Here is a 17676-nt window from a genome sequence, read left to right as displayed (position 1 = left end):
AGTGATATTAGATTTCACTACTTTAATGTTATTCCCCCCAAGCCATGTATATGCATAGCCATGGACTAATCGTGAAGGTGTCAGGGAGGCCACCCACTAACTGCCCCCTTAAACATGCCGCACATGGAAATAAAATGTCTATGCATAACAAAAGATGTACAGGGATCATAGGTGTCAATCACATCAAAAAGCTATATGAGTACCCATGATGACTTCAGTCAGAATCCAGACATATCAGGTGGCAACGTCACTCCCACATCAAATTGAGTTCTCTTTTTAACAAAGAACCTTTATCTCCAAACATGCCATCCCTGTACTTTAGCCTTACTGCTTTTGTTAGGAATGCATTGCTTCAAGCATTCAAGGTTTTAACTGCTTTGGCGATTTCAATTTCCTTAAGCTTAGTCTGACTCCATTCTGAGGGCATATTACAGGAAGCCCATAAGGAATTTTCCTGATCAGATATATATTGGTATACGTTGAACAATGGATATCAGCTAGACTATTCCACACGTAGTGGGTTGACACCAAACAGAATATTTAACCGGCCTCTTCTGGTGATGCAAGTGCAGATTTGGATCCAACAATGAATTTATCCCTCCAATGATGATCTGACATACGCAACATCGAAAATGCCTTTGCCTTCACAAGATCTCCTGAGCACAATCACCAATATCAGCTAAATTCCAACAGTTTGAGGAAATGAAACTGTTCATTAGATAAGTAAGGGAAAAATTAACATGAATGTTGCTGTTTTGCCATAATGAATTAATTGTTATATCATGATACTGTTAATTTATTAACTCTGCTTCCTACAGTTTTATTGCCAAGTTACAATCAATCATAAAATAATCCTGATAGCATATGAACAAAGTTAACACCTTTCTGAACTATTGACAGACTTTTATTTACAATATATTGAACTGTACATTTTTTGCAGCATGTGGAGCATTTGGGTCAAAGATACATTGAGGAAAGATATTGTTGTAGCATATTATTCACTTTGTGAACATTTCCTGAACCCAGTTCTGTTGGTTTATAGTATGTACATAATTTATATAAGCAGCATGTAGATTGGCAGTTACACAATGTAATTAAAGCAGAGGACAAACTCAAGTACATAATGAACACTAACAATTTTAACATGTTATGGGACACAAAAAAAAATTTTCTTAATCCAATGTCGTGCCTGAAATACTGCATGTCAAAATACAAAAAGGTAAATAAATACAATAATACTATGTTATTGTGCAAAGCCTAAAATCTTGCACTATGTGGCTTTTCTTTCCATTTGCAGAACAAAGTAGTCAAAGCAGAAAATTATTAGATAATAAACAGGAATATGTTATAACAAAAGCCAGGGAAAAGTAAATCAAAAGCAGCCTAAGCAAATGATAAGCTATTAGAGCTTTTGACATTCATGTTAGTACTAAGGTGCTTGATGTTCTTACAAGCTTTTTCGTTGTACATCTTAAATAAGCTTAATTGTGGACAGCCCATACTCAAAAGTTTACCAAACTGGTTTACAAATGTCACAAGATGGTATCATGGGTACATGCATTACAGAAAATAAACTTAAATAAGATTTGTGCACTCAGGTTGGCATTCAGTGCTAGTGGAATCATGATTCCACTTTGGACAACCAGTGTATGCACCATCAGGAACAGAAAACCTGTTCTATTTTGTCCAACAACAGCACCCCGCTAATGCATCAGTTTGACGTACTCTATATTTTATCCTAGTCATTTTCACAGCATCTTAGATTGACCATTTAGTGCCAAAACGACAGGCAGTTTTGCACCATGGACCCATGTGGAACTAGATTCAGCATATTCAAATTAATATCAATTGCTAGTAGAAAGACAAGACCATCAGTCTCTGTTAGATTGACACCAGGTTCCAGAAAAGAGCAGTGTGCTAAACCATTGTCTCCCCCAGTTCCTTCTAGTAATATGTCCAAACTTACAGATTAGATCAAGAGAGAACCTGGAGCCATTACATTTGTTGTATAGGCAGGTTAGAAAATTGAAACAGCAGCAGGTTAATAGATTATGCATCCAAACTCAAAGTCATGCAAATAAACAGCCAGTGCTGGAAAGCCATGCTGCAGATCATGCAATCACGTCACTGCAAATGAAAAACAAGAACACATTATTAAAGGAAAAAGGAACTAAATGACAAATACATTAATTTGTGTGACTTTCATATAGTATCTACTGGGTGGGGTTAGTGTTACTAGGTTTGATAACCATTGGTATGATTAATAGTTCCAAAATAAATATAAGTTAAATTTATTGCAGTGGACACTATCTAACTCATCATGCTTGTCATTATATTCTTTTGCATTAATACGCTGTCTTAATAGTTCAAAAATGAGCAAGTGAAAATTTATTTTCCAAACCAGGTGCTATGACAGAATTATTACTGAGTGTAATGTAACCTGTGTAAGCAACAACAATAACTGATAAATGAAGAGGATAGTTTTGTTTGAATGACGCACCTATTGATAATTAAGGGCAGCATTAACATTCAGTACTAATGCATAGTTTTCATAATGTAAATGTTAATTCATTTATGGCAAATTGTCTCATTCATAATTTCTGCTACCCAAGCCATTGTGAAGCAAGTGTTGGAAGCTCATATATAGTTTGTAGAAACACAGCAATATTTTAATTTGTGAATTATCCAAATATATTGTAAAATAACACCGATTTAATGCAAGGCTTGAAAGTTTCAAATATCTTCACATACCTTAGTCATAGGAAGAAATGAAACACAGTAAATCTTTCTATACATGTGTTTCAAGAACAGGAGTTATAGATTTTATTTGTCTGCTCAAAAATTACAAAGAATTTCTTCACTCAGCTCGTTTTTGAGCAGACTGCTTTCTATAGAACACATAGTTTAAGCAATGAAATATACCTGAACTGTAAACCAGATCATTTTTCTCACTATCGAACTATACTGCAGTCAAGTATATATGCAGAAGTATGTCTTTATTGAAGGGGCAGGTTGAAGAGAACCCGTATAGCAATAGCTTCATTAGAACAACAGGCATGGATTTAGAAAGGTAGGGCCCTAGAGTCAGAATCATTTAAGGCACAGGAGGCCATTCGGCCCGTTGAATCCATGCCAGCACCCCATGGAGCAATCCAGTCAGTCCCACATCCTGCTTGAACCCCATTGCCCTGCAGGTTAATTTTCTTCAAGTGCCCATCCAATTCCCTTTTGAAATCATTCCTGACAAACCTTTTTGAGGATGCTAAAAATTAGATAAACATTTTGGGACCAGCTAGAGGAAGTATAGTCTTTGTGGGCGCTGTACTTTTCTATATGATTAAACTTAAAGCTATGAAAATCCAGGATAAACAGTAAGTGGATCAAATTTGTAGGGCTCTCTCTAAAACAGTAGAGACAAGAACAAAGCTCAGGGTTTCCAAAAGGAGTCAAGACTGGCTAATGGTCAATGCATAGGTCAAAAATAATATATAAATATTAAATGACCTTAGTTGAGCTCACACAAATATTTAGAAAAGGACCCAAGGAAAGAGTAGACACACCATTTCCAACTTCTAGCCAGTATGACCAAATATTTTGAATAGGTTATATAAGAGAATTAGTGGAAATTCATGGAGTTGTTATAAAGGGTTCCAATATACGGGTGGGACCACAATTTATATTACTGTAAAACAAAGGCAAAATACTGCAGATGCCCGAAATTAAACTCTTTATGAAAGGTCGTTGACGGAAAGTGCTAACTCTGCTTCTCTCCACAAATGTTGCTCGACCTGAGTGTTTCTGGCATTTTGTGTGTTTATATTTAAATTACTGTATCCAGTTCTCAGCAGCACACCACAAAGAGAGATACATATTTATGTTGTGAAGGATACAGTAGAAAGGAGACCAATCCCAATGAAAAACAAGAGAAGCTTCACTTTTATGGTCTGGAAATAAGCCTATCAAAGCAGACCACAAAGTATATAGCACAGGAACATAAGTTCATATTGCGATTTCAGAAAGATGGAAAGCAAGTGGAAATGAGTGAAAATAAATCTAAAATAGGGATCAGATAGAAGTATTTCTCTTAAAGAGTAATAAATGTTTGAAATAATATGCCAGGCAAGGTAGAAAAGGCTAAAATATTAGGTTTGTTCCAAATAGAGCTGGATGCTGTGATAGAAGTGTTGTTGTCCCAGAAAGAGCAGATTTGATGGTTGAATGGTCTTTTTTCATGATAGAAAATGCTGATAGCTGAAATACTAAGAAAGAAAATATTGTTTCAAACACTGATTAAAATGAGTGAAAAAGGGATAAAACGGGGGGAGTGTGAAAAGAAAAGCCAGAGGGGAGAAGAAGATTGACACAATGAGTAGATCATCTCTAACCTTCTTTGAAACTAAGTACAGCCCAAGTATATAAAATCAATACACTAATTTGTTTTCAGACAAGTATGGTAGTTTGAATAATACCTTGGATTATTTGCATGTATGTACTCCAGCTGTAAACACTGGAGTGTAAACATGTGCTTTAAAGACATAGTAAGAAATTCTGTATAGATTCACCATATGTTCTATAATGCAGCTCATTTCTATAGGACTTATGAAAGAAAAGTTTATATATTTTGCATAATAATGATAATCTAAGCAGAATAATTTTAATCACCTTGGAAAACATTTGTTACATATTGCATTTTACCCTTAGTGCTGAAAATCTGATTAAAAATAACCTTCAATCCTATTTCAAAATAATATTATAATGTTAGTCTAATAGCTATAAAGTAAATTCTATAAATTTATAGCGTTAAATCTATTGACCCAAATTTTGTGGTAAGAACAATGGTGAGTCTATCGGCACTCATGATTAAGTAGTAAATTGGACAGCAATTTCTGGTGTCTGCATATGCACGGTTTAATGTGGAAATCAGGAAGCCATGTCCACTTTTCCCTGTTCTTGCACAAGCTTTGCTACACTGGCATTTTGCCAAGAGACTCAGCATTCAAACACACGGAGGGTATGAAGTTAAAGTACTAGCTAATAGAAATCCATTAAATATGCCCAAAAAATGGCATCTGTCTAAGTGTGTGAATTTTCAATACTCTGATGCATCTTAATTAATGACAAACAACCTCTGACATCTTGCCCAGCAATTCCACATTCGAATATATGGAAGGCATGAAATTGCCGTACCTACCCACTGAAGGTGTCAGAAAAAGTAATAGCTTGTCCATTCAAGTGAATTCTTAAATGGCATAAGTCCCAATTACTACAACTTCTTTGGCACTGAAAAATTACTTTTCCAGGTGTCATGTCTCATTCCTTTAGATTGGAGATTTTTAAAACAATTAAATTAACTTCCTTAAAAACTTTTTTTGTCTCTTCTCTCACAATCCCATCTTTCTTTTCTTCTCTTTTAATTTCTGTACATAATTTTTTACATTCAATTAAATGTTCTAAATTAGGCTCCTGGCTTAGACTGCAAGCCATAGTAAGCATTCTTCAATTTGACTGGTTGAAGGGACATGCTGTTGCTTGCTCTGTTCACACAGGTCCTAGATTATCCGTAGAAAGCACCAAGCTGCGTTGGATGCCCACTGATCATTAGTTGTCATGAAAAAGCCCACAAAAAGTTCAAGTAGCTATAAGCATAAGGAGCAGCAAAAGCCATTTGTTTGTTGCTAATCTCAAAATCTGGGCCATTCTAATTCTGTTGGATTTTTGCCATTAATTTAGTAAATTTATCTTGGTGCAGGAAGTTTACAAAAATAATTCAAGACACAATTAGAACCATAGAAAAGTTACAGCACAGGAGGAGGCTATTCGGCCCATCTTGTCCATTCCAGCCCGAGGACACCCAGGTGACCTTTTCTAATCCCACCGTCCTGCACCCGGCCCATAGCCCTGCAGTTTACAACACTTTCCTATTTATTGTGTAATCCCTGTAACTACTTGACCTCCCTAAATGTATGACCTCACACTTCTCTATGTTAAAAGCCACCTGCCACTTTACCGCCCACTCCACCAACCCATCTGTATCGTTTGAGATTATGGCTATCCTCTACACTATTCACTACTTGGCCAATCTTTGTGTCATCAGCAAATTTCCCAATCGTGCCCCCCACATTCATGTCCAAATTGTTAATATATAACAAAACAGCAAGGGTCCCAACACCGAGCCCTGTGGAACACCACTTGCAACACATTCGCAAGGGCATCCATCGACCATTGCCCTTTGTTTCCTGTTACAAAGCCAATCCAGTTTGCCACATTACCCTGAATCCCACAGGCTTTAACTTTCCTGACCAATCTATCATGTGGGACCTTGTCAAATGCCTTGCTAAAATCCACTCACTACCTTCATCAACCCTTCTTGTCACTTCCTCAAAGAATTCAATCAAATTTATGAGGCAAGACCTTCCTTTAACCAATCCATGCTGACCATCCCTGACTAGTCCATGCCTTTCCACATGACAGTTAATCCTATCTCTCAGGATTGATTCTACTAATTTGCTCACCACCGATGTAAAACTAACTGGCCTATAATTGTTTGGCATTTCCTTTGATCCCTTTTTAAACAATGGAACTACATTTGCATTTCTCCAGTCCTCCGGTACCTCCCCTGTATCTAGTGAAGATTGGAAAATCATCCTCAGAGCATCTATCTCTTCCCTGACTTCCTTCAGCAGCCTTGGAAACAATCCATCTAGCCCTGGTGACTTATCAACTTTCAAGATTTCAACCCTCCGAATACTTCCTCTCTCTTTATGACTATCCCGTCCAATATCTCACAGTGTTCCTCCTGGACTACTATATCTACATCCTCCCTTTCCTTTGTAAACATGGAGACAAAGTATTCATTCAAAACCCTTCCCACAGCCTCTGCATCTACACACAAGTTTCCATATTCACCTCTGATAGGTCCCAGTTTTTCCTTAACTAACCTTTTAGCATTAATGTATTGATAAAACGTCTTTGGGTTATCTTTAACTTTACTTGCTAATCTTTTTTCATGCCCTCTCTTTGATTTCCTTATTTCCTTTTTTACTTCATCCCTGCACTTCCTATATTCGTCTAGGCTATCTGCAGTGCTTAGTTATTTGTGCCTATCGTATGCTTTCTTTTTCTGTTTGATCTTCCCCTGTATTCCTCTAGACAAGCAGGAGGGGTCTAGATTTGACAGTACTGTTCTTATTTTTGTAGGGGACAGGTCTACTTTGTACAATTAGGATCCTGCTTTTTAGTGTTTCCCACTGGTTTTCCACTGTTTTATCCCTCAGCAGTGCTGTCCAGTCCACCTCAGCCAAGTCCCTTCTCATTTCTGCAAAAGTTGCCTTCCCCCAGTTCAAGACTTTTACTCCTGCCTTATCTCTGTCCTTTTCCATGGTAATGCTAAATCTAACTGAATTGTGATCACTGTCCCCGATATGGTCGCCAACTGTCACTTCACCCACTTGCCCTTCTTCGTTCCTCAAGACTAGGTCTAGAATTGCATCTCCTCTCGTTGGGTTTGTCACTAATTGGTTGAAAAAATTTTCCTGGACACACTGCATGAATTTTTCTCCCTCAATGCCCCTTGTATTGTTTGAATCCCAGTTGATATTAGGATAGTTGAAATCTCCTACTATTATTGACCTCTTGTTCTTACAAGTAGAAATTTGCCTACATATTTGTTCTTCTAACTCCCTTTCACTATTTGGGGGTCTGTAGTATACTCCCAGTAGTGTGACTGCCCCTTTTTTATTTCTAAGCTCAATACATAAAGCCTCATTTGTTGACCCATTTAGATATCATCCCTTTTCACAACTGAAATTGATACTTTAACCATTAGTGCTAATCCCCCTCCTTTTTTTATCTCCTACTCTATCCTGTCTGAAGACTCTATAACCAGGGATATTAAGCTGCCAGTTTTGTCCCTCCTTTCGCCAGGTCTCCATTATAGCAATGACATCCTACTGCCATATGTCTACCTGTGCCCTTAACTCATCTATCTTGTTTGTAATACTTCTTGCATTGAAGTATAAACAGTTTAACTCCGTCAATTTCCCTTGCTGGACACTTTGTAAACTTTGCTTCTCCTGTAACTCCATGTCTATCACAATGTCCCTAGCTAATGTTCTACCTCCATTTTTCTGATCTGAATCTGACCTATCTGATTCTACTCCTAGGATCCTTGAGGGGGAATTTATGTTGAGTTACATACAAGCAAACAAATTAGGAGCAGGAGTAGGTTATTCAGTCAAACCCTCAAGCATGTTGCTCACTTGCACAAGTAATTTTGATAAGAGTCAGAAACCATGGAGAAATGGCTTTACAACAGATAAGTGGGAGAATCCCCACGGAAATTCATCCTCTATGCAGTTCAAGGCTGCTTGAATGTAACAGTGTTAACCAGATAGGTTTACTTATTTACTCTAAAATTAAAGTTAGATGCTCAAGGGTAATGTCAGAAAGCAATTCCTTCTCCCCTAAAGATCTGTTGCAGCTATTCTATTGAAAATGTCAAAACTAAGACTGATTGGTTTTAGACAAGGGTTACAGAACCAAGGCAAGTAGTTGGAGTTAAGATGGAGATTAGCCACGAACTGTAACAGGCTGAAGGGCTGAATGACCTACTACTGTTCCTATGATTTCCCAGAGATTGCATCACAAACAATCCTTTAATAGGAGTGCAGATTAGTTAAATGGAGTAGCCTGTCAGCCATGACACTTCTCGAGTATGAGGGCCAGAAAGATGAAGACTGCCATTGAAATTTAGGAGGGCAGAGCTGCAGAGACAGTCTGAGTTATTTGATTGATAAACCGACTGAATCTTGGGGTGATAAATGTAGGTTTTAAGGTTTGAGAGAAGCATTAGATCTGGAAAGCTGGTAAACCTCATTTGTTGTCACTTTTAAGGAGGTCTTTTGATCTAGTGAAACACAAATACCATCTGGAGAAGGAAAAGCTGCTCTCATATCCACAGCTTTAACATTTCAGGGATAATTTTATGAATCTGCATTGTTGATAGGGAATTCATGATTTTTGGTTAGCATATTGGAAAATCATTAATTGAATAAAGTTAGCAATTAGCAGTAAATAGTATGTGATTAATTTCTCATGCAATTGCTTTGAACACTTGGCAATATGACTCAAAAGTTTCGAAAAATAGCAATGGTCTACTGGTAAGCACCAATAATTGGATCATAATTTATTAGGACACAAACTAACTGTGATTGTTTGTACTTTTACTCCAACATTGTTAATTTAAAGGCCTAAGCATGTTTTAACTATTACTTTAAACCTTTTAGTTAATATTGTAAAAGATGTCAGCACTGCAAAATACTGCAGGACATTTCTACTACTGATAGGCAATGCAATGTCAGCATCAAATACCGATTGGCAATAGTTTCCCTTTACTTTGGGACAATATGTCCTTTACCATAATTCAGTATTAAGTGGAAACATACCTGTTTCCCATCCCAAGCCATTCTTATAGTCACACTGATGAGAATGCCAATTTACTTAATTGTAGGAGTTTTGAGCTGTTGATCTGTGTCACAGAAGTGGCCAAATCTAATTTTCATTTAGGAATGGGAAGACATGGGACCAAGATCTGTAAAGGGCATCTGTAAACGTGTTAAATTCATTGCATGAACTGAAGTTAATTATTGCAATTGTTCTTAAAAATGTCTTTATGGCTTTATTTCTGCATGATAGTCTTCCCACACATAAAACTGATAAGGCTACAAAAAATTAATATGGAGTGAGAAAAGGCCATTTGACCAGTCAAACTCATGTCAGGCAGAGACCATGTACAATTATTACTGAACACGTACTTCCTTTCTTGTCACTATTCGTGATCTCCTACATTAAGGAGCAGTTCATATTTTACAAACATATTAAGTGACAATGAGCAATAGGAGGAAAGGATTAAACCATATAATAAAAGCAAAATACTGCAAATGTTGGAGATCTGGAATAAAAGCAAAGTGCTGGAAAAACTCAGCAGGTCTGGCAGTATCCAAAGAAGAGTCACATTGGACTCAAAACATTAACACTGTTTGTCTCTCCACAGAGGCTGCCAGACTGACTGAATTATTCCAGCACTTTCTGCTTTTAAACCATACAGTATGTTAATTGAAAGCTGAGCAGGAAAGTATTCCTGATCACTAATGCTGAATAAATTATGCAAGTGAGGGAATGTGGAACAAACATTTATTCCACTGGTAACTTTATATTACACTTGTGGCTTAAAACTTAATACGTGAGCTAAATAATCAATACATTCAATAGAAACACTAACGCAAAGTTTTTAAAAATTCAACCATGAACAGGACGAAGTTTGAGTGGCTGAAGATACTTATTTAAATTATATGCTGTATGATTGCTGCTGCAGCCATTGGCTGTACCTTCTACCTTGCTGTAGCTGGTTGAACGTGCCCAGGGTAAGGCCGCCGTGTACTTGTTGCCTGTCTCTGTCTAGCTAGGAAGGACTGTCCTGAGCCAGTACTGGCAAGTCTTTCTTCTGCTGCTTTCTTATGAAGAGCCATTCCCTATTAAGTGAAACAAAATAAACAAATACAGCCATTTAATACAAGCAAGGGCACATTCAAAAATCCAAAGGTGAAGCAGATAAAGACCAATTTCCTGCCCAGAGGTGTTTCTTGTGAGCACAAAGTAATGAAAAGAGGGGGAAATGCATAATGCTGGGTCTCTATTTCTATCGGACTATCCGAGGATTTCTGACGTTTTTCCCTTAGGGATAGTGCAGAGCCTGAGTTTGTCTTGCAAGTGAGGAAGAGGGGGTGTTCTCATTCTCCTGCTTCAATTCCCCTATGGTGGTCCTGGGGCTAAAGGGGCAGTGGAGCTTTCCTCAGATCAGAGGATTTGAGTGAAACAAAAACAAAAATACCTGGAAAAACTCAGCAGGTCAGGCAGCATCTGCGGAGAGGAGCACAGTTAACGTTTCGAGTCTGAATGACCCTTCAACAGAACTAAGTAAACATAGAAAAGAGGTGAAATATAAGCTGATTTAAGGCAGGGGGGAGTAGAGCTGGACAGAGGGCCAGTGATAGGTGGAGATAACCAAAAGATGTCACAGACAAAAGGACAAAGAGATGTTGAAGGTGGTGATATTATCTGAGGAATACGCTAATTAAAGGTAGAAAGCAGGACAAGCAAGAAAGCAGGACAAAAACAGAATTACCTGGAAAAACTCAGCAGGTCTGGCAGCATCGGCAGAGAAGAAAAGAGTTGACGTTTCGAGTCCTTATGACCCTTCGACAGAACTAGGTAAATCCCAAGTCCTAGCGGGGGTGGGGTGGGGTGGAGGAATCAAAAAAGGCTAAAAGGTAGAGATAAAACAATGGATGGAAATACATTTAAAAATAATGGAAATAGGTGGGAATCCCCATCCCCACCCCTTTTCCAATCCCCCCCTTTTTTTCCCAATAAGTTATTTGGATTTTTCTTTTCCCACCTATTTCCATTATTTTTAAATGTATTTCCATCCATTGTTTTATCTCTACCTTTTAGCCTTTTTTGATTCCTTCACCCCACCCCACTAGGGCTATCTATACCTTGCTTGTCCTGCTTTCTACCCTTAATTAGCACATCCTCAGCTAATATCACCACCTTCAACACCTCTTTGTCCTTTTGTCTGTGACATCTTTTGGTTATCTCCATCTATCACTGGCCCTCTATCTAGCTCTACTCCTGCAACCCCCCCGACCCCACCCCCCCCCAACCCCCCACCTTAAACCAGCTTATATTTCACCTCTTTTCTATGTTTACTTAGTTCTGAAGGGTCATTCGGACTCGAAACGTTAACTGTGTTCCTCTCCGCAGATGCTGCCAAACCTGCTGAGTTTTTCCAGGTAATTTTGTTTTTGTTTTGCATTTCCAACATCCGCAGTTTTTTGCTTTTATCTGAGAATTTGAGTGTGAGTCTGGCAGCTCATTCGGAGGTAGGGAAACTTTCAGCTGACTCTTGAATTTTCCAGCTTTATGGCTTTCTAAGAGCTATTCTCCAGAGGTCAGGCCTTTAGCTGAGTGCCACTTTTCTCACCAGTTCACCTATGCTAGGTCCTGCCAGGTGGTGGGTCTTATTTATTTATTCATTCATTCTTGGGATGTGAGCATCACTGGCAAGGCCAGCATTTATTGTCCATCCCTAAGTGCCATTGAGGTGGTGAGCTGTCTTCTTGAACTGCTTCACTCCATGTGCTGTAGGTACACCCACGATTCTGTCAGGGAGGAAGTTCCAGGATTTTGACCTGGCGATGGTGAATGAACAGTGACATAGTTCCAAGTCAGGATGAGTGACTGGGAACTTGTAGGTGATGATGTTCCCAAGCTCCTGGTGCCTTTGTTCTAAGTGGTATAGGTTCTGGATTTGAACGGTGCTGTTGAAGGAGCCTTGTGCTAGTGCATCTTGTAGATGGTACACACTGCTGCCACCATGCATCAGTGAGAGGGATTGAATGTTTAAGGTGGTGGATGGAGTGCCAATCAAGTGGGCTACTTTGTCTTGGATAGTATCAAACTTTTTGGAGTTGCACTCATCCAGGTAGTGAAGCGTATTCCATCACTCTTGACTTTTGCACTGTGAACTTTGGATGGGCTTTGGGGGGGTCTGGATGTGAGTTACTGTCCCAGCCTCTGACCTGTTCTTGTAGCCACAGTATTTGGTTGGTCCAGTTATGTTTCTGATCGATGGCCTACAATCAGAGCATGTTCAATGCTAGGATCAGGCCAGGTACATTAGACCTTTTAACTTATAAGTGTAATTGCACACAGCTATCTTAAGTGTTTCAAATAAAAATACAATATTTACAAACATGGATAGAAATTTTTTTTGTGATATTGTTCACATTTGTGAATTTCTGTATTGCAGAACAAGTGTTCACTGCATAAATGACTTGCAGGTGGAGATAGAAAATGTTTTCTAAATTGACAGATTATATAAATTGGGAAACAGGATATTTATTTGATAAGGAAGAGGCAAACCAAATGCAAAGGGACCTGGACAGCTAGGAGAGGTGGATAGATGAGTGACACACAGCACTGGATGTGCAACAATGAAAGGTATAGAGGCTAGGGAAGAACAGTAGGAATGTAGGTTAAGCATCTCTAGGCTACAGAACAGAACACAGAATGCTTTGGGGTATTTGTGGACTGCTCGCTGTTATCAACAAAGATGCCAGCACTGAATTTTATGGTGCCCCACTATTCATTTCCTATTACTCTGACACAGTTCAATGCACCACAATCATTTGTCTCCTCTGATTCAGTACGTTGCCATAACACTTTGAGAACTGCCCAGTGTGTAGTAGCAGTAAGGAAAGCGAACTGGATCTTGGGTTCTGTAGCCAGAAGGATAGATCATAAATCCCAGGAGATTATAACAAGTCTGTTAAAGGCACCGTAATGGCCACAATTGGAGCACTATGTAGAATTCTGGTCGATGCACTGGAGACAGGTCAGAAAAGGTCATCAAACTGATGCCTATCTTAACACATCTGAACTATGCAAAGAGTTTGTGGAGCCTCAGATTATTTACTCCTGGTATAGTCAAGATTTTTATTAATAAAAATCACTAAATAAAATTCTGAAAACATGTTTGACATTGTCTCAAACTATAGAAACACAGGTTCAAGCTTAGAAGAAAGGAAGGTGAGCAGTTAGTTGTTTTGAAACCGTGCAGAGGGTGATGAAAGCATGGAATGGACTGTCCAGTAAGCCAGGTGTGGCAAACTTCAAGGGAAAGTCAAAATAAATACCACATTTGAAATTGTGGGCAATTGAGATGCATTGGTTTTTAGAACAAGTTGCACAAACTAGAGCTTTCTCTGGTCCTGCACTTTCCTACATTAAATTCTAGGACTATTTTGCTTACCAAGAATATTTTAATTTTTTTTGTACTCTTACCATGTTATACCATGCACTAACAATCAGCTTCTCCTCATGATCTCTCTGAATCTTTGTCTTCTCATACTCTTTCTAAAAGCAAAATGATTCAAAAGAAAAAAAACACATTTTAGTCCAAAAACACTAATTTTTTTGTCTAACTCAGATGGTCTTTAAAGTTTATTTAATAAAGATAAATCAATAGCCTAGAGTGGATTAATCTTGAACATAACTTACTAAATAATAGAAAATATTCCACAAGAGAATCACTGATAGGTAATACAAGTATCTTTCTGGTTCACCCAATTGATAATAAGATTTGGAGAAAATAAAATAGGTTCTATTTATATATTTAGGGATGTTTCAAACTGCTTCACCAATAATTGTTTTTGAACTACAACAATTTATATAGGCAGATACAGAAGTCATTTTGCCAATAGTAAGATAACACAAACAGCAATGAAATAAATGAACAATTAGCTCATTTTTTTGTTGTTGGAAGTGGTGGTTGAGGAAAGAATGTTGACAACAAGAGACTACTCTTTGAACAGTAAGATAAGATCTTAAACATGAACGTGCAAACCAGCCTCATTGTCTAAATTATGGTACTGCTGACAATGCAGCACTCCTTCATTACTGCTACCTTTGAATGGCATTAATACAGATCAATAAATTGAGGATGATGACTCTGGAGCTCAAACCTTTCCATAGTTGGTCTGATCAACAAGGATACACACTGGAACATACAATTTACTAACCTCTACAAAGCTTTATCCAAACTCGCAAAATCAAATGTCTAAATTGACACGGTTCAATGTAAGTGAAAAGATGTTCACATTAGCTGTGACTATGGAAAAATGCCTTGGAATTCACAGTTGAGGTTGAAGAATTTTGGACTTTTCAATATAGGCATTTAATACCAGCTTTTAAGGAAAACTAAAAAAAACTGGATTAGAAACCTTGCATTTGTTAGACTAGCCTTAAATCAGAAGGCAAAATCAGAAGGCATTCTGGGAAGTTGGACAATTTCAAAAGATTTTGTGGTTATTATTATATCTGACAAACTTGATTGAGATATTTGAAGAAATATTAGAGTTGACGAAGACAGTACAGTTGATGTGTACGTAGACTTTCAAAAGACATTAGCAAATTGAGGACTATGGGAGTAAAGAGGCAGTGGCAATGACTGGAAAGCTGAGAGTGCAGCTGTTCATCAGACTGGAGGGAAGTATACAGTGCTGTCCCCTCAGATATTTAGCACTACTGTTCTTTTTGATACAGATGATACATTTGATACATATTAATTACATTGACTTGGATGTGGGAAGCATAACTTAAAAGTTTGCAGAGAACAAAAAAAACTGGAAATGTAGTAAACAAAGGGGAGGATAATAGCAGAATTCAGGAGGACACATACAGATTGGCGAGTGGGCAGACACATGGCAGATGAAACGTAATGCAGAGAAGTGTGCAGTGATGCATTTCGGAAGGAAGAATAAGGAGATACAACAGTAACTAAATGCCACAATTTTAAAATGCAGTAACAGATACCTGGGGCTTCACATACATAAATCTTTGAAAGTGGTAGACAAGTTATAAGGCTGTTTAAAAAAATACAGGAACCTTGGCTTTATAAAAAAAAGGCATGCAGTACAAGAACAAGTCAGCCAGCTAAATCTTTAAAAAAAATCACTTTCCTGGGCACCATAGGGTGTTATGGCCTTAGAGAAGATACCAAGGAGATTTACAAGAATCAGGGATGTGGGGGAAACTAGACAAACTGGGATTCTTGTTTTAGAGCAGAAAAGGTTAAGGAGAGATGTAACAGAAGTGTCCAAAATTATAAGGTGTTTTGATGGAAGAAATATGGAGAAACCTTTTTCTTTAATGGCAGAAGGATCAGAAGTGACCAGAGGATTAATCAGAGATTTAAGATACTTGGCATAAGCAGAGAAGAGATAATAAAAGCAGAGGGGACTTTAAAAAACTGAATTATTCTGATTTGAGGATCACCCAAATTCTACTAACTTGATAGCATGCTTTCACAGAATGCCAGAAAGGAAGACAAAGGGACCAGAGGCAGTGTCATAATGGTATCGTCACTGGACTGGTAATCCAGAGACCCAGGATAATACCCAGGTTTGAAATTTGAATTCAATAAAAATCTGGAATTAAAAGTCTAATGATGACCATGAAACCAGTGCTGTAAAAACCCATCTGGTTCACTAATGTCCTTTAGGGAAGGAAATTTTCCATCCTTACCTGGTCTGGCCTACATGTGACTCCAGATCCACAGTAATGTGGTTGACTCTTAAATGCCCTAGCAAGCCACTCAGTTGCATCAAATGGCTAAAGAGTCAATAAAAAGGAATGAAACCAGATGGACCACCCAACATTGACCATGGCACCGGAAACAACTGCTAAACCAGCCATCAATCCTACAAAGTCCACCTTAACAACATCTGGAGGCTTGCACCAAAATTGGGAGAGCTGTCTTACAATATCAGGTTGTTGCTAAATAATCGGTAGTACTCACAGAATCATATCGTACAGATCACGTCCCAGACACCACCATCACCATCTCTGGGTATGTCCCGTCCCACCGGCAGGACAGGCCCAGCAGAGGTAGTGGCAGTCGTGTGCAGTCGGGAGTTGCCCTGGGAGTCCTCAACATCGACTCTGAGCCCCATGAAATCTCATGGCATCAGTTCAACCCTGGGCAAGGAAGCCGCTTGCTGATTACCACATGCCACCCACCACTCCCCCCATCCCGCCTCAGCTGATCAATCAGTACTCCTCTATGTTGAACAATGCTTGGAGGAAACACTGAGGGTGGCAAGGGCGCAGAATGTACACTGGGTGGGGGTCTTCAATGGCCATCACCAAGAGTGGCTCGGTAGCACCAGTACACACCGAGCTGGCCGAGTCCTAAAGAACATAACTACTAGACTGGGTCTGCAGCAGGTGATGAGGAAACTAACAATAGGGAAAAATACACTTGGCCTCATCCTCACCAACCTGCCTGCCACAGATGCATCTATCCATGATAGTATCAGTACGAGTGGCCACCGCACAGTCCTTGTGGAAACAAAGTCCTGTCTCCACATTGAGGACACTCTCCATTGTGTTGCATGGCACTACCGCCCTGCTAAAAGGGATAGATTTTGAACAGATCCAGCAACTCAAGACTGGGCATCCATGAGGCGTTATGGGCCATCAGCAGCAGCAGAATTGTTCTCAAACACAATGTCCTCATGGCTCGGCGTATCCCCCACTCTACCATCATCACCACACCGGGGATCAACCCTGATTCAAAGAAGAGTGCAGGACGGCATGCCAGGAGCAGCACCAGGCATACCTAAAAATAAGTTATCCGCCTGGTGAAGCTACAACACAGGACTACTTGTGTGCCAAACAACATAAGCAGTAATTGATAGAGAGAGCTAAGCAATTCCACAACCAATCAAATCTAAGCTCTGCAGTCCTGCAACATCCAGTCGTGAATGGTAATAGACAATTAAACAGCTCACTGGAGGAGGAGGACACTCCACATACATCGTCATCCTCAATAATGGAGGAGCCCAGCACATCAGGGCAAAAGATAAGGTTGAAGCATTAGCAACAATCTTCAGCCAGAATTGCCGAGTGGATGATCCATCTCAGCCTCCTCCGGAGATCCCCAGCATCATAGATGCCAGTCTTCAGCCAATTCCATTCACTCCACGTGATACCAAGAAACTGCTGAAGGCACTGCATACTGCAATAACTACTGGCCCTGACAATATTTCAGCA

General features: G+C 39.0%; 1 protein-coding gene across 7 annotated transcripts in view; it reads right to left on the bottom strand.

Moving 5' to 3' along the window:
• hook3 (hook microtubule-tethering protein 3) overlaps positions 1-17676 on the bottom strand; it is a 144946-nt gene that overhangs the window by 61601 nt on the left and 65669 nt on the right. For 3 of the 7 annotated variants that reach the window (XM_041194300.1, XM_041194309.1, XM_041194321.1), the window contains 3 exons: positions 13906-13977; positions 10393-10529; positions 887-4259 (listed from right to left, as the gene is read on the bottom strand). In XM_041194300.1, coding sequence (XP_041050234.1) covers positions 4085-4259; positions 10393-10529; positions 13906-13977 — 384 coding nt within the window. In that variant the 3' untranslated portion in view covers positions 887-4084. Of the gene's footprint in view, positions 1-886; positions 4260-9663; positions 10530-13905; positions 13978-17676 lie in introns of those variants that run through there. The other 4 variants (XM_041194328.1, XM_041194335.1, XM_041194316.1 and 1 more) reach the window with 4 other exon arrangements.

The sequence above is a fragment of the Carcharodon carcharias genome, chromosome 1, assembly GCF_017639515.1.
Source record: "Carcharodon carcharias isolate sCarCar2 chromosome 1, sCarCar2.pri, whole genome shotgun sequence".
NCBI lineage: Eukaryota > Metazoa > Chordata > Chondrichthyes > Lamniformes > Lamnidae > Carcharodon > Carcharodon carcharias.
This window is presented reverse-complemented; position numbering and strand designations above follow the sequence as displayed.